Below are 22,296 nucleotides of genomic sequence, written 5' to 3' on the forward strand. Positions count from 1 at the left end.
TAGAGGTCACAGTGTGTAGTTGAACTAGGCAGGCAGGGAAGGCATGCCAGTCACTGAGGTGACAAGTCTAACAGTGAATGCTTTTGTAATGCTTGGTGTATGGAGTGTTGTAGAAGCAGATGGTGGCCTGGCAGTCACAGTTACAGATGAAGGCCTCACAGGGGTTGTTTTGTCTGCAGAGAAACAAGAAAGGAAGTTGAGTGGAGCCCATGACCCTGCTCCCTACGATTTGTAACCAAAAGAAACCGGTGGCCCTGCCATTTGTGCAGACTCAGGGGGGGGTGACCTAAAGGTGCATTGGGTGACCAAATGGTTGGAACACATTTATAATAAAAAAAGGGGGGCTGGAGAGATGGCTCAGAGGTTAAGAGCACTGACTGCTCTTCCAGAGGTCCTGAGTTCAATTCCCAGCAACCACATGGTGGTTCACAACCATCTGTAATGAGATTTGGTGCACTCTTCTGGCCTGCTGTCATACATGCTGTATACATAATAAATAAATAATATCTTTTTAAAAAAAAACACACACACATTTGTACTGTGGCTGGGGAGCTGGCACAGTGTGGGGGCCGTTTCACCCACATATTTCCCCAGAGTACTCTTGAGCAGGAGCAGCAGGAAATATTAGATAGAAAGATAGCTAGAGAGAGAGAGACAGAAAACACCGGATAGCCTTGGGAGGACCTAGATCTTCATCCATCAGGCCCTGAGAGTCTCTGCCAAAGGGTTTTTAAAGGAATGCCAAGGGGTGGAGCAAAAAGAACTCCCTCCAACTCAGAAAAGGGCAGACCATCTCAGACACCTGGTGACCATGCACATGGTCAAGCCACCTCCAATTGCAGCCCTGCTGTGTAAAGGAAGATCAGAGCTAACTGGGAAACTTTTGTGGGCTCCCATGGCACAGTTGGTAAAGCGGTTGCCAAAAGCGCATGCAGGCCTGACCTAAGATGCCCAGAGCCCTTCTGAAAGGCAAGATGTGCTTGAAACATCTGTAAGTGTATTGGGAAGCAGGGAGCATGTATCCCCAAAACTTGTTGGTCAGTCAGGCTAGCTAAAGGTGAGTTTCATGTTTAGTGAGAAAGAGGCGGAGGCTCTAAGGACATGTGGAGAGTGACTGAACAAGAACGTGATGCCAACTCATTCCTGTACATAAAAATAAATAAACACATATATTTAATCCTAAAACCAGGAAAACTACAAATATCAACTACCTCTTATAAAATTATATGATTTAAGATAATCCTGCTGCCTGCTCTTCCCAAGTGCAGGGTTGCAGGTGTTCACCATCACACTCAATTCATGGAATCTGGAGGTGGAACCCAGGGCTCTGTGCATGCTAGGCAAGGACTCTAGCAACTGAGCTATATTCCCAGCCCTCTGAATCCTCACCTGTAAAATGAGAATGATAAATGTTGCCCTGCATAGGTGTCTACTCCAGTATCTGGCTTATAGCCAATGATGCAGCTCTCAGTTGTTTAGTCAATGTGGAATCAGTATAACACAGCAGCTAATAGGAGAGGCTTTGGGAAGGCAAGATGGCTCAGGGAGTAAAGGTCCTTGCTGCCAATCTGAATCTAAGTCCCATCCCCAGGACTCACATGGTTGAAGGAGAGAACCGACTTCTGCAAGCTGTCCTCAGACCTGCACATCTGTGTTGTGGCCCAGCATGTCTCCCACAGAAATACAGAAAATCTGGAAAAGTTTTTAAAAAGAGGATTTGGAATGATGTAGATCTGTGTTCCAGAACCAAATGCCATCACTTCTAAGCTGGGTGACATTGGGCAAGTGACCCTGACTTCCTCCTCTTCCTCATCATTGACCTCATCTGTATCTTAGTATCTACCTGATAAGGTAGTTGTGAGGTCACATGAGACCAAGGAAATGACCACTAAATGGTGACTGTCCTTGTTACTTCTGTGTCCCTTCCAAACCTGCCCAGGGGCAAGCAGAGTCCAGATATCCTGGACTGTAAAAATAACACTGCAGGTGATCTTATTGCAGAACACCGGGCTGAGTAAAAGATGGTGTACGGGCTGTCTATGAAGAATTTGAAGCTTTCCAGATTCTTGAGATGAGCATAGCAGTGGTCATGAGTCTGGAGAGAGGAAGGAGTAGCTGAGGGAAGGGTATGGACCCGCAGGAGGTCAGTTCTCACCTACAGTCTTTCTCAAACAGGTGACAATAACTTAAAACACTATGTTCCAGAAGAAATTGTCCTGAGACTTCAGAATCTGTGATTTCTACTAAGCACATATTAATGGAAAGCAACTTCTGTGTGGTGTGGTGGTGTCCACCATTAATCTCAGTACTTGGGAGGCAGATGAAGATGGATTTCTGAATTTGATATCAGCATGGTCTCCTGAAAGAGTTCCAGGAAACCTAGGGCAACACAGGGAATCCTTGTCTAGAAACAAATAAAAAATAATAATAAAGAAACGAAACAAAATATATGATGTTGGCTCATGAGATGCTCTGCTTATGACCTGTTCCCATCGGAACTCTGACACTCCAGTCTCCCACCAGATAGATCACTCCTCTGGCGGAGTGTCTGAGCCCCCAATGGCACAGTAGCACCCATGGTTGTTGTACTCTGACAAGGGATGGCTCCGGGGGATGGTGGACATGATCACATTGCCCAACTGTTACCCAGCCAGAGGGTGATGCTGTGTGCAGTAGCACCTGCTACAAGAATGCACAGCACACTCCATCAATACCACTTGCCTGCATGCTGGATTTGTCCTGGACTCCTAACATCTGCTGCATCAGGAGACCAGGTAATAGAGGTGTGTGTGTGTGTGTGTGTGTGTGTGTTCATATACATGTTTGCCCCAACACAGGTAAAAGCAAGCACTTGGGACCAGTCATAAATGCCATGCTAACATAAGGAGTTCGGAGCATAGCTATAGAAAGCTGTTTTTCTCCCTCTACTATATAGATCCGGGAGACCAAACTCAGGTCAACAGGCCTAAGAGGAAAGTGTCTACTTGTTTGAGACAGAGAGATGCCCAGTAACCCAGTCTAGACTCTGACTCTGTGGCAACCCTCTGAACTCAGTCTCCCCAGTGGTAGGATTATAAATGTACTCTACGGTACCAGACTGGGATGACTCCTCAGGACTCAGTTCCATAGACATTTCCCTTTGCCTTGCTTGCCTGCTCATTTCTCACTGTCAGGACAGACAGCCTCCACACTGTGAGCTGCCCTTGGTGCCCGTGTTAAGATGCTGAGAACACTCTCCAGTCAGCAGCCAGGGACAAACTGACATCTTAGTTCAATAACCCAGTAACCAAACCATCTCTTGAGTTTGAAAGCTGCCCCACCCCTACTCAAGCCTAGGTGAAACCCTAGCCTTAGCCAGCAGTGGGATTCATCACAGTTCTAGCTGAGACCTTGAGCCAGAGAAGCAGCCAACACATGCTGATTGTTTTACACTGGAAGAATTAGAAGGAATCTGTTGTATGGCCATGCACAGCTCATAGACAAGGATAATGGTCAGATCATCATTGTAATGTCAGCATTTGACACTACTACAAACTGTTCATCAGCTGAGGAGTAGGTAAATGACCAGGATTCAATCTGCAGTGCGATACTCGGTCATCATTAAAATGCAGGAGAAGCCAGGTACAGTGGAACACACACTGTGTAATCCCAACAGTCTGGAGGCAGATGTAGGTGGATATCTGAGTTCAAAGCCAGGATGGTTTATAGAATGAGTTCCAGGACAGTTTTGCTACACAGCAAAACCCTGTGATGAAAAATCATTCAAAAAAGAATTGCAGGCACAAGGCTGGCATGTATGTAATCCTAACACTTGGGAGGTTGAGGCAAGTCTGGGCTAGAATATTGAGTTGGAGGACATCATGAGATACATAATAAGATTATGTAAAAACAATATTAATTTTTTTAAAAAAATTAACACAGGACCCAGGCATGGTTCAAGCACCCACATGGCAGCTCACAACTGTCTATCACCCTAGTTCTGGATGATCAGACCCCTCCTCTCTCCTCTTAGGCACTGCTCACCCACAATTCACAGACACCCATGCAGAGAAAGGGCTTGTTTACAAGAAATAAAAGTAAATGTTTCTTAAAAGATCAAGAAAAATTGCCAGGGCAATATGGCAGAGACAGGAAGGGATTTTCTTTGCTTGGGTAGATGAATATAGTGGACTTTACTAAGGAGTCCAGACCTAGAGGGTAAAGGTGACAGATGCTGTCACCATGAGGGCATGAGAAAACCCCAACCCAGAGGTCATTGCATCCCAAAGGGAATCACAAACCAGAATTTCAGATGTGACAATTAGGGGGCTGTAATTTGAAGACAAGAAAATTGTGGTGCTCTCAGAGAGGACAAGGATCTTACTTTTAAGCAGAGTGACCCCTAGAAGGAGTTTTGTCCTGTGTGAGGGGAGGACTCAGTAACTTCTCTTTAGAGTCCTGTAGCTGTGCTCTGACAGTGTCCAGTCAGCACACAGGGCCTGTAGCTACTGTGTGTGTAGCACAGAAGTAGAATATGTGCATCCTCACACACAGTCCTGACCTGCAGAGCTACAGTAGATGGTGACAGAGCCTGAATCAGTGCTGTACAGAGAAAAGGATAGCTCAACACCCCAACAAGCTCAAGTGCAGTGACTGGCAAAGTGGCGAGTCCCTCCCCTGTGAATGCTATGGGATCACGAGAAGATATAGACATTGCTCCTGGGATTGGGTCTGAGGGATGCTGATAGTGACGTATGGTCCCAGACAGGAGTAGCTGTCCCCAACAATCCTCCATGTTAACTGTATAAACCAAGTGGCAGTCTGTCCCAAGAACCTGACACAGCCTATGAGGTAGATTAATTACAAATTCAATTTTAAATTAATTAACTAATTACTTAAGGTGTGTGTGTGTGAGAGAGAGAGAGAGAGAGAGAGAGAGAGAGAGAGAGAAAGAGAGAGAGAGAGAGAGAGAGAGAGAGAGAGAGAGAGAGAGAAAGAGAGAGAGAGAGAACTTGCATTCATATGTAGAGAACAGAGGATAGTCTTGTATAGGCAGTTCTCTCCTTCTACTTTAATTGGGTTCCAGGAATCAAACTCAGGTCTACAGGCTTGCATCATCGGCTGCATCTTAGTAGCCCACAAACTCCATTATAAACTGGGATTATAGCCAGATGGTGGTAGTGGTGGTGAACATCTTTATGCCTTTAATGTCAGCACTCAGAAGCAGAGGCAGGCAAATATTTGAGTTGGAGACAAGCCTGGTCTACAGAGTGAATTTCAGGACAGCCAGAGATACACAAAGAAACCCTGTCTCAAGAAAGAAAAAACTAAAAAAGAAAAAAGAAAGAAAGAAAGAAAGAAAGAAAGAAAGAAAGAAAGAAAGAAAGAAAGAAAGAAAGAAAGAAAGAAAGAAAGAAAGAGAGAGAGAGAGAGAGAGAGAAAGAAAGAAAGAGAGAGAGAAAGAAAGAGAGAAAGAGAGAAAAAAGAAAGCAGATGCCCAACATATGTGACCACAGGCAATATGATACAAGCAATCCTTCAGCTGAGGCTCTCCCTACCCAGTGTGTGAAGCTGACAATCAACCATTGCAGGGGCTGGAGAGATGGTCAGCACTTAAGAGCACTTTCTGCCCCAGCTGAAGACTGGAGTTCAATTCTCAGCAACTACATGCCCTCTTGCCTCTGGGTTTGGCCATCTGTCAAGTACCCTCTAAATTAGCAAACAAGCACCTCCTTTTCCCTACTTCTCATGTCTTCCCTGGATAAAACCCATGTAGGGTATGAGTTGAGTTGGTTGTCTCCATGCTCAAGATCAGGTTTGAACAGGTGAGTCCTCCTGAAAGTTGCCAGGTGATACCTATCAACAAAGCTTACTGCTGGTCTTTTTAGGACTTGGTCATTATCACAAAAGTTCCTCTCTGGGGCCTGAAAGATACTTCATCTACAGACAGCAGGAAGCAGTTTGGAGAACACAACATCCATATTCCCAAGTGGGGTTTGGGAGGCTTTTGGTTATTTGGTGGGTTATGGATGTTTATTATCATTTAGGGGAATATAGTATATTTATACAAATATAAGTTACTTTTTACACTATATATATGTTTCTAGTCTTCTTTAATGGATTTTTGTATACTGATAAAAATTTAAGGTTATTTTGTTACAACATGTTGTATGTATGTTTCTATTTTTGTTTCAGGTATTGTTGTCAGGGAATGTTACTATTCATACCTGCACCTTGGGGACCCACCCATTGTCCAGACCACATCATCTTATGTAAAGTTAATTCTCTTTAAGAGAAAACCCCTCCACTTTTTCTCTTCCTTCCTTCCTCTCTCCCTCTCTCCTTTCAGGAAACTGTTTGCACCTCTGCTTTCTCTTTTCCCCCCTCTCTTTCTCTCTGTCTCCCCTTCCCAATTACTAAATCAATGGGTCTAAAATTTCTAATTAAGTTCTTAAATTTTATCTTCTATACCTAGTTTGAACTTGTCTCAACAGATCTCCATTTGGCTTGCAGAACTGTCAAAGCATTGGTTACTGACTGCAATCTGCTCCAAATGATCGTGAGGTCTGGACTTGCTGAAGGCTGATATAGACCAGACCAGCCAATGTGATTGTTCTCCATCTCTACAGCTGGGTCAGATAATCACATGTTTCTGATAAGTGGCCCATTGCTTAAATTCCCTGCATACCTTTGACTAGCCTTTTAGTCTGTTGGGCACTGACCACCTACGACGTCTTTCAGCTTGTAGCAGCTATAGAAGAGAATATGTCATCCCTGCCCATGAAACAGACTAAAAAAGCTAAGTCAAAGAGAAACTCCCTGGCATAGAGGACAAAATGTCTATTTATAATGCCCATTGATATACTAGGAAACTGGGCCCAGAGCTGTCAATTGATAGATTTATTAACTAAAATGGCTACACAATAAGACACTTGACCTACTTTATGTAGAATCAAAGATGTATTATGTAGCCTTAAAAATTAATTATTTTTATATAAGTCATTCAGGATTATAAACTGGCTGTACTCAAAGATCAGAACAACAGGGCCTTAAGAGTGGCAGTAGATGAAGATGTCGCTGCCCTAGAAAAATCTGTTACACACTTAGAGAAATTATTCTCTTCTCTAGCTAAAACAGTTCTCCAGGTAAGAAGGAGCCTTGACCTAAAACTTATTCCATTGGTGTCCCTGGTTATCATTCCTTCATGAAGGGGGCCTAAGCAAGGCCTTAGGAGAGCAATGCTGTTTTTATGATAACCACTCAAGGATCATTAGAAACTCCATGGCCTTGCTGAAAAAGTAGATCCATGGCCGATGCAATAAGGAAACCTCCCTGATGTCTGCCTTAGCTATCCCCTTAATGATCTTGCTTCTTTTGAACCTTTTACAGGTGTAGACTAGGAATACCTGCATGTCAGATGTTTGCATTGAGATTCACAATAATGACAAAACTGCAGTTATGAAATACCAACAATCTTCAAATATTGTGGATTAGTATGGACTTTGTGTATGATGATAGAAATGTAAAGTTATATTTGAGTCAACTCTGGTTTATAATATACTCTATATGATAAGAGAAATTTAAAGTTATAAAAGATCTATTCAGATTAACAGCAGCTAACTTAGGGATTTACACCTATCTCTTTATCAAATCTTCAACACCAAACTTCTAGAAAAGTTAAATTATGATGGCATGTGTTTAATAAATAACAAATTTGATAAACAAGATATATATAAAATAAAGTTTCTGGTCCCTCAAGAGGGTTCTTTTCTCAGAGTTGGGCCATACCCTAACTCACAAGCCCTGTTTTTCCTGTTCCCATTTGGCCCTGAATCTTTCCCCTGACACTCTTCTTTACTTTCTCAGGAGACAATAAATCCTAATCATATGAAAGCTGCTAACATATTGGAGACTGTTAGGAAACATAAGCTGATAGTCAGCCATTCATAGCTAATAGACAGACAGTCCTCAAATACTCAGAGATCTGCAGAATATGGCATTTAAAATGTTTAATTACAAAGCTTTTCATGCTAGAGAGACATACTGGCCTCTGGCAGCACCTTTATTTCCCCCTAAGAAGATGGACTGGCACAGAACCTCCACTCAGAACTTGCTCCAGAGTGGCAGCACCAGTTGCTGAGCAAACCCAGCTTTTCACCTCAACTGCTGCCAGGGCTTTCTTCAAACCATGGACAACAGGACTCGGGAGCCCATTGCCTCACTTTTGCCTAGACAAGGTAGGCTGGTCCTCCCCAGAAGTCCCTATCCCACAACTGTCAGATCTTCTGAGGCCTGGCAGGCCTAGGCCTGGCAGCCAAAGACTGATGTTGCCCTGAGACCTCTGCCCTCGATGACCATGGAGGATCTTGGGGATGCTGCTGTGGGATGGTCTTTATGTAAGCTATGAATCTGTGTTGCTACCATTGGTTAATTAGGAAGCTGCTATGGCTTACCACAAGGCAGAATCGAGTCAGGCAGGACATCCAAGAGAGAGACAAGGAGAAGAAGGCAGAGTCAGAGAGATGCTGAGTGCTGCCCAGGGAAGCAAGATGTGACACAACACAGGTAATGCCACGAAGCCACGTGACAAAACATAGATCAATAGAAATAGGTTGAATTAAATTGTAAGAGCTAGTCAATGATAGGCCTAAGTACAGGCCAAACAGTGTGCCATTAATATAAGCCTCTGTGTGTTTACTTGGGATTAAGCAACTACAGGAAAAAGGAAAACTTCCGCCTTACAGGAGGCTGTCTAGGTAGCCAACAGGGAAGTCTCTGTCACTTTCAATCACTAACTCAGGGAGAATGTATCCTTCTCAGATCTCTGATGTCGTTTGACAACCAGGCTTTGTCAATTCAACAGCTGCAACCAAGGCTTTAGCTGCCTTTTTTGTTCTCTATGTGAAATTCACAGGCCTCATTCTCTTAGAGCTCACACTGAGTCTAGACACAGTTCACCTTGCTACCAGATTCAAACAAGGGGTCAACTCACTTTGCACTGACTGCTCTCAGTATCTCCTGGTGAATTAGATAAAAAGCAGATGCTTTAACATTGGTTTATGTGAAATAGGAAAGATGTCTCACTTCTGTTCACTTACTTATCCTTCCCAGATCTGATGATATTTGCCAATTAACAGCTTTCTTCCCCAACTCCAAGGCTACAAGCGCCTTGGTAGCTCATTAGTAAGTTTCCTGTTACAAGTACAGGCAGGTGTGACTCATTCATAGACTTCATGGTGCAGGATAAACTGGTTTCAGATGTAAATTAAGAGGTTCAGCGTTTTAACACTGATAAATGCAGTTTTGATAAACTGATAGAGCACTGACTACAGTCTTGGGAGTCCTTAAATTTCTGTGGACTTTACTTGTCCCAGCTTTTAGAGACAGGTTTGCATTAGAGAGGAAAGGGAATCCTTCCTGCTTCTCCTTCTTCACTCACTCAACCACAGCCAGTCAGCAAATTACTTCTGCTTAAAGATTTAAAGATGTGTTTCATTGGGCTGAAACCAGGCCCTAGAAAATGTTCATACCTTTTAACCCAAAACCATAGCTTTTGCTATGACACCAAGATGTAAATCTGTTCTACTTGTTTTAAAAACTCTTGCATGTTCCTGCATAGATCCACCCCTCCTGCCAGATTCATGCCAAGGCCAGACTCTCAAAGGCCCTCTAGATATACCACCAGCCACTGCACCAAAGGAGGATACCAACCAGGAGAATAATGGTTGGATAGAAGCATTACCCACTTCCAGAGAAACAGCAGATGTGATGGCTCCTGTACTCCCTATTTGGCATGCCATGTTCCCCCAAGCTGCTGGAACTTCACTGCTGGCACCACGTCTCCAGACTCAAAGGGATACCTGCCCTTTCATCTGGCTCACCCACCCTTGCCTCTTCTGTACAACCGGGGCACTTCTCTGTCCCATTCTTTCTGGTTATCACTCTTCCCATGGCTGGCCCTGCTCATGAGGCCAATGATAACAATCTATTTTTCCCCTAGCAACCTGCCTTCTTAGCTCCCTCACGGGGTCTCTAGGATGACAGCTAACTGAATGCTTCTTCACTAACACCTCCAGCTCTGTGTGATCTCATCTCCCAAATTCCCCATCCCCAGTTTGCCCCCAAAGCAGCAGGAAGCAGTCTCAAGAATTTGGTGCCCTCATACCCCCCCACACACACTTGCTATTTATAACTCACCCTTTTATAATAATCAAAAAGTGAGGAATGGTAGGTAATGTTAGCAGTTAGACCCACCCCTTGGGGACTGACCAGCATCCGGACCATGCCATCTTACATAAAGTCTCCTCTTAGAGAAAACCCCTCCTCCTTCTCTCTCTTCCCTCTTTTCTCCCTCTCTTTTTCAGGAGGCTGCACACACCTCTGCTTTCACTTTCTCTTCTCATTCTCTCTCTCTCTTTCCCTCTCTCTCTTTCCCTCTCATTCTTTCCCTCCATTCTCTCTCTTCCCTCTCCCATCCCCCTTTAATAATAAAATTTTCCATGTAGATGGCATGTCTGCATGATCTTAATAACTTTCCACTATGCCATGCCACAGCCTGCCAGGTGTGCATGGTGTGTCTCCCTCACCTGCCAAGCCTGGAACATGCTGTTTTATAACAATTGTGCTGATAAAGGTCATTTGCAAATGTAGGGTAAAGTTCTGTTTTTGAAAGCTATTATCATAAACTATACAGGACAATCAAGAAACATAAGTCAGGGGTTAGTCATTTGTAACAATCAAATTTATAGCTATGTTAGGTATGTTTTCTAGGTTGAATAGATATATTTTAGATGGATGGTCTTCAAATACTTCAAAGACATATAGAATATGGCATTTAAAACGTTTTGTTAAAGTTTTCCATGATAATGAGACACATCTGCTCCTGGCAGCACCAATTTACTTCAGAGAAGATGATGGGCATTGAAGAAACTCCTTATGGAGTTTGATTTCATTGTGGCAAGGTTAACCACTGGGCAGAGAAACTGTTCTTGCCTCTGACTGCTGACAATGTGCTGTGCAGACTGGACATGCAGGACATAGAGGAAAAAGAACTGTTGAACTTTGCCAATACAAGGAAGGACAGGCCTTCAAAATTCCTGCTTACTGAAAAGTCTGCCAGAAACTCTATGCCTGTAGGCTGAAGATGGGTGCCCCAATGTTGCAGAAGGAGCTTGGATGACTGTCCAGGCAGAGAGATGTCTCTGTCATTGCTAGAGTTTTAGAAGTTGTTTGCATTGAACCCGTTGTTTATTCAAATAATATTATCCTTCTGGGTCTGTGATGGAGTTGAAAACTAGATAGTTACAGTTGCAGTTTTTCTTAGTTGTGATAGAAAATAAGTTAGGTGTAAAACTTTGGATTCACTAACATAGGATAGATAATGCATTATTTCCTTCGGATATGCTAACTACAAATGGACAGAATATTGTAAATGTGATTCCTACTTGATAATTGTTTTTGTTGTATGTAGTTTTCCATTAAAGTAAAAACCTTTATTTTTATTTAGATAAAATGAGGAAATGTTATAGAATATTGTTTTAAGGTATGTTACTTTTGTTTATGTTGCATTTGTTTAACTCTGTGAAGCTGTGTTACTGTGCATGTCTAAAACACCTGAAGGTCTCATAAAGAACTGAATGACCAATAGCTAGTCAGGAGAAAGGATAGGCAGGGCTGACAGGCAGAGAGAACATATAGAAGCTAAAATCTAGGAGGAGAAAAGAAGTATCCTGAAAAGGAGGAGGACATCAAGGGCACCCACATTACACAGCCAGCCACTGAGTAAGAAACAAAGATATACTGGAATAGAAAAGGAGGCAAAAGATAAAAGGAATAGTTTTAAGTTAAGAAAATCTGGATAGAAATAAGCAAAGCTAAAGCTGAGTATTTATAATTAAGAATAAGCCTCCATGTGTGCTCTATTTGGGAGCTAGGTGGTGGGCCCCCAAAAGAATAAAAAATAACATGGCCCTAGCTGCACCTGTTGCTCCTGAGACCTGACCTTGGGAGGGTAAGGCTTGTGCTTTGGGACTCCACCGAGGATCAGGGTGGAGGTGGAAAGGCAGAGGACTGGGCAGCTGTTCAGTAAAGGAAAAAGACACTGAGAACCATGTAGCCTTAAATCAGCCAATGAGACATCTTATTCCTAAATCTGGTTGACCACGGATCCAGAGATTAACCTGGCTTCATGTGTGGGGTTCTGTGATAAAGAAAGGTAGAGAAGAGGATGTGCTCTGTTTTGTTTCTTGCAAAAAGTTAGGCTGCTGTGTACTTTAGTAGAACAATTTTCCTGTGTGTGTATTTAGGCACAGTGAATACCGTGCTAGGCAAGCACTCTAGAAACTGAGCTATATTCCCAGCACTCTGAATCCTCACTTGTAAAATGGGAATGATAAATATTGCCCTGCATAGTTTAGTGTATAGTCCAGTATCTGACTTATAGCCAATGATGCAGCTCTCCATTGTTTAGTCAATATGGAATCAGTATAACACAGCATCTAATAGGAGAGGTTTTGGGCAGGCAAAATGGCTCAGGGACTAAATGCACTTGCTGCCGGGTCTGAAGCAGAATTCCAACCCAGAACTCACATGGTCGATGGAGAGAACCATCTCCTGCAAGTTGTCCTCAGACCTGACACCTGTGTTGTGGCACAAGCATGCCTGCCCCAGAAATGCATAAAACCTTGAAATGTTTTTATACAGAGGCTTTGGAATGCTGTAGATCTGTGTTCCAGAACCAAATGCCATCACTTCTAAGCTGGGTGACCTTGGGCAAGTGACCCTGCCTTCCTCATCTTCTTCATCAGTGACCTCATCTATATTTTAGTGTCTACCTGATAAGGTTGTTGTGAGGTCACATGAGACCAAGGAAATGACCAGTAAATGGTGACTGTCCTTGTCACTTCCCTTTCCCTTCCAAATCCACCTAGGGCTAAGCAGAGTCCAGAGGTCCCAGAAGGTAAACCTACCACTGCAGGTGACCTCATTCCCAGAACATGAGTATGAGTAGGAGCTGCTGTAGGGGTTGTCTATGAGGTATTTGCAGCTTTCCAGCTTCTTGACCTGAGCATAGCAGTGGTTGTGAGTCTGGCAGCACCTGGAGAGAGGAAGGAACAGCTGAGGGAGGAGTATGGACCCACAAGAGGTCAGTTCTCACCTGCAGTCTTTCTCAAACATGTAAGAATGACTTAAACACAGTGTTTTGTAGCTAGAGTTTTCCTGCCTTGCCCACAGTCAGGACAAATCTTTGTCATCCACCAGTCCCACAGCCGCTCAGATCCAACCAAATAAACACAGAGACTTATATTGCTTACAAACTGTATGGCCGTGGCAGGCTTCTTGCTAACTGTTCTTATAGCTTAAATTAATCCATTTCCATAAATCTATACTTTGCCACGTGGCTGGTGGCTTTCCGCCGTCTTCACATGCTGCTGGTCATGTTGGTGGCTGGCAGTGTCTCTCTGCCTCTGCCTTCTGCTTCCCAGAATTCTCCTCTCTCATTGTTCCACGTACTTCCTGCCTGGCCACTGGCCAATCAGTGTTTTATTTATTGACCAATCAGAGCAACAGATTTGACATACACACCATCCCACAGCAGTGTTTATAAAGTAATATTCCTCAGGCTCCAGAATCTGTGATTTCTATTGTTTCATATTTATTGAAAACAACTTCTTTGTAATGTGATCAGTGCCAGCCTTTAGTCCCAGTGCTTGGGAGGCAGAGGCATATGGATTAGTTCAAAATCATCCAGGGATACATAGTGAGACTCTTGTCTTGAAAAAAGTGATTTTTTAACAAAGCTGCAGGAATATAATAAAATTATATATTCTAATTTTGTGATGACTTTTTAAAGCCAAGGCTGACATTTTGTTGAGAGCTGTGATGGATGATTGTGCCCTAGTCTGGTACCTGAGGGCAGCATTTCCCAGTATTTATATCTCACACATTCTGCTCTCTGGAACCACAAGATACAGGGTGATCTTGGACTGATTTCTTTATAAGACAAGAGGGGTAATATGCATGCTGGGGGTTGTGATGCAAGCCTTTAATCTGAGCACTCAGGAGGCAGAGGCTTGAAGATCTCTGAGTTCAAGGCCAGCATGGGCTCCAGAGAGAGTTCCAGGAGAACTAGGTCTACACAGAGAATACCTGTCTAGAAACAAAAAGAAGAGAGAGAGAGAGAGAGAGAGAGAGAGAGAGAGAGAGAGAGAGAGAGAGAGAAAGGAAGGAAGGAAGGAAGGAAGGAAGAAAGAAAGAAAGAAAGAAAGAAAGAAAGAAAGAAAGAAAGAAAGAAAGAAAGAAAGAAAGAAAGAAAGAAAAAGAAAGAAGAGGAAGGAAAATATAAGATGTTTGGTGAATAAGCATGTCTCGTGTTTGTGCCTCATGAAATGCTCTGCTTGTGCCCTGTCCCCACCCCAACCAGACACGCCAGTCTGCCACCACATGGTCCACTCACAAGTCGAACTCCTCCACAGAGGTGTCGGAGCCCCTCAAAAGACAGAAGAGGTCATAGTTCTCTTATTCCTTCAAGGGATGACTACCAGAGATGGGGCACTTAATCACATTGTCAAACTGCCACACAGCCAGAGGAATGATGCTGTGTGCAGTCGTACCTGCTGCAAGAATGCACAGCACATTCCATCAATCCCACTTGGCTTTACCAGGAATTGGATTCCTGCTAGCTTCCTCCTTCCTCCTACCAGCTGCTGTGTCAGGAGAGGAGTGAATAGAGGGGTGTGTGTGTGTGTGTGTGTGTGTGTGTGTGTGTGTGTGTGTGTGCTTGGCTGCACACAGGTTCACAAGCATGCACTTGGGAGCACTTACAAATGTCATGCTACACATGAGGAGGACAGAGAACAGCTTTAGGGAGTTAGTTTTTTCCCTCCACTATGTAGGTCTTGAAAACCAAACTCAAGTCACCAGGCCTGAGCAGGAAGCTGTCTACCTATTTGAGACAGGGAGTTGCCCTATAATCCAGGCTAGCTTCTGTAGCAACCCTCTGTCTTCAGCATCCTGAGTGGTAGGATTATAAATGAACATCATTGTACTAGCTGAGCGGACCCCCGCCCCCAGGACTAAGTTCTATAGTTATTGCCTTTTGCCTTGCTTGCCTGCTCATTTCTCACTGTCAGGACAGACAGCCACCACACTGTGAGCTGCCCTATGGTCCCTGTGTTGAGGAGTTGAGAACACTCTCCAGTCAGCAGCCAGGGACAAACTGACATCTTAGATCAATAACCCAACAATCCAACCATCTCTTGATTTTTGAAAGCTGCCCCACCCCTACTCAAGCCTAGGTGAAACCCTAGCCTTAGCCAGCAGTGGGATTCATCACAGTTCTAGCTGAGACCTTGAGCCAGAGAAGCAGCCAACACATGCTGATTGTTTTACACTGGAAGAATTAGAAGGAATCTGTTGTATGGCCATGCACAGCTCATAGACAAGGAAAATGGTCAGATCATCATTGTAATGTTAGCATTTGACACAACAAACTGTTCATCAGCTGAGGAGTAGGTAAATGACCAGGATTCAGTCTGCAGTGGGATACTTGGTCACCATTAAAATGCAGGATAATCCAGGTACAGTGGAACACACACTGTGTAGTCCCAGCTCTCTGGAGGCTGAGCCAAGAGGATCAGAAGTTCAAGGTTGTCAGGGGGTGTTGGTGCACACCTTTAATCCCAGCACTCTGGAAGCAGAGACAGGTGGATATCTGAGTTCAAAGCCAGCATGATTTATAGAGTGAGTTCCATGACAGCCATTGTTACACAGAGAAACTCTGTCTTATAAATAAAAAAAAAAGCCAAAATTGCAGACACAAGTCAGGCATGTATACAATCCTAAGCACTGGAAGGTTGATTCAAGTCTTTCTATAATGTTGAGTTGGAAAACATCCTGAGCCACATCATAAGATCATGTAAATAAAATAATGATGAGGGCTGGAGAGTTGGCTCTGCAGTCAGGAGCACTTGCTGAACTTGTGTGGGACCCAGGCTCAGTTCCAGCAGCCACATGGCAGCTCACAACTGTTTATGACCCTAGTTCTGAAAAATCAGACCCTTCCTCTGTCCCTTGTAGGCACTGCTCACACTCAGTTCACAGACACACACATGCAAGCAAAACACTCATACACATGGAAATGATTATTTTTGAAAAGAATAAGAAAAATAAAATTGCCAGGGCACCTTATGGCCAGGGAAATGGGTGACAGGGCAATATGGCAGAGGCAGCAGGGGCTTTCTTTGCTTGGGTCAGTGACTGTGGTGGACTTTTCTAAAGGAGTCATCTGAGTTCAGATCTAGAGGGCAAAGGTGACAGCTGTTATGGACATGGGGGTGAGTAGGGAACCCCAAACCAGAAATCCACGTGTGACCAGAGGAGCTATGAAATGAACACAAGGGAGATGGGGGCACTCAGAGAGGACAAGGGTCCTACCTGTGAGCAGAGCAAACAGCAGAAGGAGTTTCATCCCGAGTGAGGGGAGGACTCAGTGACTTCTCTTTAGAGTCCTGTAGCTGTGCTCTGACAGTGTCCAGTCAGCACACGGGGCCTGTGACTGCTGTGTGTTCCTTTAGTGCCCATGTGACACTGCATCTTTCCCTCTTCTCCCCCTCCTACCTCTCTGTCTTCCTCCTCACCCTTCCCCCTCCTTTCTTTTCCTTTCCCTTCCTCATCTCTCCACTCTCTTCCCCTTTCTGTCCCCACTACCCATTATGTATCTCAGGTGGGCTTCTTCTATTTATTTATTTGTTTCTTTTTTAAGACAGGGTTTCTTTGTATAACAGATAGTCCTGGATGTCCTGGAACTTACTTTTTAGACCAGATGTGCCTTGAACTCAAGAGATCTGCCTGCCTCTGCACCCCAGAGTCCTGGGATGAAAACTGCTCATCACCCACTCTTCAAGGTGCTTGCTTCCTGGAAACATCTTTCCTATTGATCTGCAGCTTCCAGGGCTAAATGAATGATGTCCTCTGAGGATCTAGTTATGTTCCATAGACAGAGAATACAATCACCAAAGCTGAGTTCTTTCTAGATGAGCTTTATTAGAGGACACAGTGTGTAGTGACCACAACCAGGCAGGCAGGCAGGGTGTAGGCAGTCACTGAGGTGACAAGTCTAACAGTAAACACCTTTGTTCTCCTTGTTGAATGGAGCCTGGGAGAAGCAGGTGGCAGCCTGGCGGTCACAGTTGCAGATCATGTCCTCACAGGTGTTGTTTCTGCCTGGAGAGAAACAGGAAAGGAAGCTGAGTGGATCCCATGACCCTGCTTCCTATGATTTGTAGCCAAAAGGAACCAGTAGCCCTCCCAAGGGTGCAGGCTTTGGGTTGAGAGACAAAGCACACAAAAGGACAGATGAACCTGTGAAGGAGGAACCAGTGACAAAAAAGAAAAAAAAAAGATGGAAAGCAAATCCAAAAATAGTACTGAGGTGCCAAAGGATGACAGCAAGATGGAGGAGACTAAGGGAGACAATAAAAAGCAAAATACTAAAAAAAAAAAAAAAAAAAAAAAAAAAAAAAAAAAAAAAAAAAAGCAAAATACTTCCATTAAAAAAGGTGCAAAGAAGAAACCTCAAAAAGGTAAATCAAGTAAGAAAGGCAGCAGACCTGCTCGGGAGATGCAGAAGGATACGGCTCTGGCAGAGCCTCCTTCCATGGAGCTGGCTCAGGAGGAGGTCTCTTCCGGTCCTGCGCTCACTCAGGTGGTGGTCACCCCTACAGGCTCTGCTCAGGCCAGGCTTCCTTCTCCCATGGATATTGCTCAGACTGGGCCTGCTCAGATGGAGCTGCCTTCTCCCCTGGGGCCTCCTCAGAGGGAGCCACCTCCTCCCCTGGAGCCTGCTCAGAGGGAGCTGCCTTCTCCCCTGGAGCTTCCTCAGAGGGAGCCGCCTCCTCCCTCCCACGGAGCCTCCAAAGATGGAGCAGCCTCTTCCCATGGAGCTTACTCAGATGCAACAGCCTCCTCCCATTGAGCCTGATCGGATGGAGCCACCTCCTCCCATGGAGCCTGATCAGATGGGGCCGCCTCCTCCCATGGAGTCTCAGCGGGGACATTGTCAGAAGAGGCTGCTTTGTCCTTTGGACCATGCTCAAGTGGAGGTTGCTCAGACAGGGCCTCCTCACATGGGATCTGTTCAGAAGGAGCCTCCTGCTGTCATAGAGCCACCTTTTCAAGTAAAACCAGTCACCAAAAGGTCTTCTCCCCAAAAAGAGAGTACCAAGGAGAGGTCGGGCATGCGGAGGGAGGTGGTGCGGCAGGAGCAAGTCCTTATTGAAGTTGGCTTAGTGCCTGTTAGAGATGGCCAGCTTCTGAAGGGAAGCAGGCGCGCACAGGATCTTCCAAAGGGAAACTCAAGAAGAGACGAGACACCCAAGGACCAAGAAATTGGCTCTGATGGGGAAGGAAATAAAATAGCCCCTCTCAAGAAAGTGGGAACAGAGGAAGCTGGCAAGAGTCTAGCTATGCTTGCTGCTCCCAAGGAATCTACCAGTGTCTTATCCTCGGAACAAAACTCAAATGGGTCATGTGGTGAAACGTTACATGCTAAGTGTCAGACTGGTTCAGCTGGGCTTTGTGAAATGGAAGTGGACACTGAGCAGAACCCAGACAGTGTCCTTGTGAAAGCCTCAGCACCCAAACCGGCGTCACCATTGCCTCCGGTCCCATCACCAACCATAACGGCCTCATCTGCTATCACTTTGGCTGAAAACGAGTCACCGGACATTGATGAAGACGAAGGCATCCACAGTCATGATGGAAGTGACCTGAGTGATAATATGTCCGAGGGAAGTGATGATTCTGGGCTGCATGGGGCTCGGCCAGTGCCACAAGAAGCAAGTTCAAAAAGTGGGAAGGAGGGGTTAGCAGTTAAAATAACCGAGGGAGAGTTTGTTTGTATTTTCTGTGATCGGTCTTTCAGAAAGGAAAAGGATTACAGCAAGCACCTCAGTCGCCATCTGGTTAATGTATACTTCCTTGAAAAAGCAGCCGAGGGGCAGGAGTAGTGAGCTGGCCAGTGGAGGGCGGCTCGTCACAGTTTGTAAGCAATGCCTCACTTTTAGTTTAAGGCAGCAGACACACACAAGCTCGCTTTAATTAGTGTGCTGATTTTTAAGTGACATTATTTCCTTAGGACTGTATGTGTTACCTAGTGACTTGCAAAAACCTTAGCAAATCCTAGGGAGTTAATGTAAGAAAATAGATACTTAATCTGTTAGCTTGTGCAGTGCAGTGAAGAAAGGCGGGATGGTAGGTGACGTTCTCCGGGGTGTCTACCTGTGTGGAACCGGTCGGGTGTTCTGCCCTTTTCACTTCACTTGCTATTTTTAGTTCCTTGTTTAGGCTGATAAAAATTGGTGTAGCAAATTACTTGAAGAATTTGCTTGCTTTATATAAGTAAAGTTAGCACTTTAAGGTTTCTTTAGAGATGAGAAAAGACATTTAAATTGAAGAAAAATTCTTTCAACAGTGGACATTGTATCTGTCCAGGTAATTGCTTCCTGACTTATGGTCAATATTTTGTGCTTCTATGTTAATCATTATGAAAAGTGATTTTTGCCTCGACTGTCGCCCTACATTGTTCCCACTCATGACCAGGCTGTTCATGTAGATCTCGTCCATTTCTCCGTGTCTTTTTTTGGGGTCCCGTTTTCCAGGTAGCCTCACTGGTGATGTGAGTAGCAGTCCAGTCATCCTTGTTCCACATCTAGCATCTTCCTATGAGTGAGTACATACCATATTTGTCTTTCTGAGTCTGGGTTACCTCACTCAGGATGATTTTTTCTAGATCCATCCATTTGCCTGCAAACCGTATGATGTCATTGTTTTTCTCTACTGAGTAGTATTCCATTGTGCATATGTGCCACAATTTATTTATCCATTCTTCAGTTGAAGGGCATCTAGGTTGTTTCCAGGTTTTGGCTATTACAAACAATGCTGATATGAACATAGCTGATCAAGAAAAGAGAGGGAGAACAAGGAATAGGAGACCATGGTAAATGAAGACCACATGAGAAGGTGAGAAGGGGAGGAAGCAGAGAGCTAGGGAGGCCCACGGAGATCCACAAAGATACCCCCGCAAAAGACTGCTGCCAATGGTCGAGAGACGGCAGGAACTGACCTACTCTGGTAATGGAATGGCCAGACACCCAGATAGTGGTGCCATAAACCCCATCCAAGGACTGAGGAATCTGAAGGCAGACATCCACAGCTGGGCCCCTGGTGGAGCACTGGGAGTCTAGTTAGTGAGAAAGAAGAGGGTTTATATGAGCGAGAATTGTTGAAGCCAAGGTTGGATAAAGCACCGGGACAAATAACCAAATGAATGGAAGCACAGGATCTATGAACCAAAGGCTGAGGGGCCTCCAACTGGATCAGGCCCCCTGAACGGGTGAGACAGTCATTTGGCTTGATCTGTTTGGGAGGCAGCTGTGCATTGGTGCCAGGTCCTGGGCTCGTTGCATGAGTTGGCTGTTTGAATCCTGGGACTTATGCAGGGACACTTGGCTCGGTCTGGGAGGGGGGAATGGACCTGCCTGGACTGAGTCTACCAGGTCAACCCCGGTCCTCGGGGGAGACCTTGATCTGGAGGAGGTGGGAATGGGGGGTGGGCTGGGGGGAGGGGTGGGCGAGAGAGGGAGAACAGGGGAATCTGTGGCTATTATGTTGAACTGAATGGTGTTGTAAAATAATAATAAAAAAATGCGTTTAAAAAAAAAGAAAAGTGATTTTTGGTGGGTTTTAAATTTTTTTTTTATTTTGGTGCTTTACTGGCTTAAGATGTTGCACATGGTTTACAGGCTTCAGATTTTGACAGTTGATGAAAGATACAACAAGCATTAATGTGTGGGTGAAAAGCTTGGTGAAATTCTGAGTGAAGTTTTAGTTAAAGTTGGTTGAACTTGGGATTGACTGGGAGGCCAAAGATTTAAAAAGCAGAAGATTCTCTCAAGACACAAGTTGTGTGATAATAGTGTGTTTTGTGTGTGTGAATGAGAATTTGTAAAGGTTGAATTCTAGGCTCCAACAATCATTGTCAGTGCAGATCAAGCTGCAAGTATTTATGTTTTAAAACTTAAATTATAAAACTAGTTACGTCTTTCTAACAATTAGTTTTAATGTTTATGAGCATATTTTACCTACATTACCTTTTCAGGATGTTGAGAAAGCACAGGCTGGAGGCTGGGGGCTAGATGGTTTTGAGGAAGAGGTCTTGGTGGACTCTTTCATAGAGCAAAGGGAAGCAATGCCTTCTGGGAATTGAGCTAAGTTTTAATCTAGTCTTTAAGATTAGAAGTCAAAAACAAAATATTAAAGAAATGAAAACCTAATTGATCTTTGAAGCATTGTTATGTGGAATTGAGTGGGACTTTTGAGGCCTTTCTTCCAGAAAACAAGGACTTGGTTGTCAGGCCTATATTAGGCCTAAACCCTGGTGCCATGTATTTGTACTTAAATCATTTCAATGGAAAGTGTCTTAGTGATTGGAACTTCTAGTGCAGTTTGGAGTTCTTCCATTTGAAAAATGTGATATTTACATGGGATTGTTTGAATCTTGTTTTCGAGTCCCTCCCCATCACCACCCTCATAGTCTGAAGGTAGATTTTTCTCTTGATAAAGGAACAAAAAAAGTGAATATCTTGTTTATAAATTGATATCTAGTAACTAGTGGTAAACTTGAAATGGTAGAATTCTTTAAAGCCTAATTCTAGGTAGCCTTAGGAAAATGTATCTTAATTATTTTTGAACCTGTATTCACCTTGTTTTTTTCAAATATCTTAAGTTATATTTTCTTTTTCAAAAAAAAAGAAAGAAACCCAGCTGTGGCCAGAAGACAGTAGGAGAAAAAAAGGGTGGCACTGAACTCAGAAGAAAGGCTTTTAATGTGGAAGGAGTAACGATGAGGGCAAATGTAATAGGACTCAAAAGTATCTCTTGAACATACAAGTGGCAGTTGAGTAGAAATCTGTCATGTTGGATAATAGGGGCTGTGAGGGTTCATTTTCATTGTCAAGTTAACTAAGTTTGGAATCACCTATGAGATACAGTTTGGGGCATATCCGTAAGGACATTTCCAGAGAAGTTGAACTGAGACCAGCTCTGAAATTGGGTGGCACCATCCTATGGCCTAAGGTCCAAGGATAAATAAAAAGGAAAAAAGGAGAAAGCAGCTGGGTGTTAGCATTCATCTACCCTTGCTTCTTGACTGTGGGAGCAATATGACCAACTTTGTTAAATTCCTGCCATATTGGGTTGATTATATGCCCTCAGACCAATGATTCTCTGTTGGGAGCCCTGCGGTCTAGTTTTGGACCA

General features: G+C 44.1%; 1 protein-coding gene and 1 pseudogene across 2 annotated transcripts in view; one reads left to right on the forward strand and one right to left on the reverse strand.

The window, feature by feature from the left end:
• The window catches only part of LOC143270339 (phospholipase A2-like), an 80,483-nt gene that overhangs the window by 32,416 nt on the left and 25,771 nt on the right, over nucleotides 1–22,296 (reverse strand). The window contains exon 5 of one of the 2 annotated variants that reach the window (XM_076559979.1): nucleotides 16,985–17,202. The exons of the other annotated variant lie outside the window; for it this stretch is intronic. Coding sequence (XP_076416094.1) covers nucleotides 17,176–17,202 — 27 coding nt within the window. The 3' untranslated portion in view covers nucleotides 16,985–17,175. Of the gene's footprint in view, nucleotides 1–16,984; nucleotides 17,203–22,296 lie in introns of those variants that run through there. 2 annotated transcript variants of the gene reach the window in all.
• On the forward strand, nucleotides 17,239–18,986 carry LOC102913423 (RE1-silencing transcription factor pseudogene; annotated as a pseudogene).

The sequence above is a fragment of the Peromyscus maniculatus genome, chromosome 23, assembly GCF_049852395.1.
Source record: "Peromyscus maniculatus bairdii isolate BWxNUB_F1_BW_parent chromosome 23, HU_Pman_BW_mat_3.1, whole genome shotgun sequence".
NCBI lineage: Eukaryota > Metazoa > Chordata > Mammalia > Rodentia > Cricetidae > Peromyscus > Peromyscus maniculatus.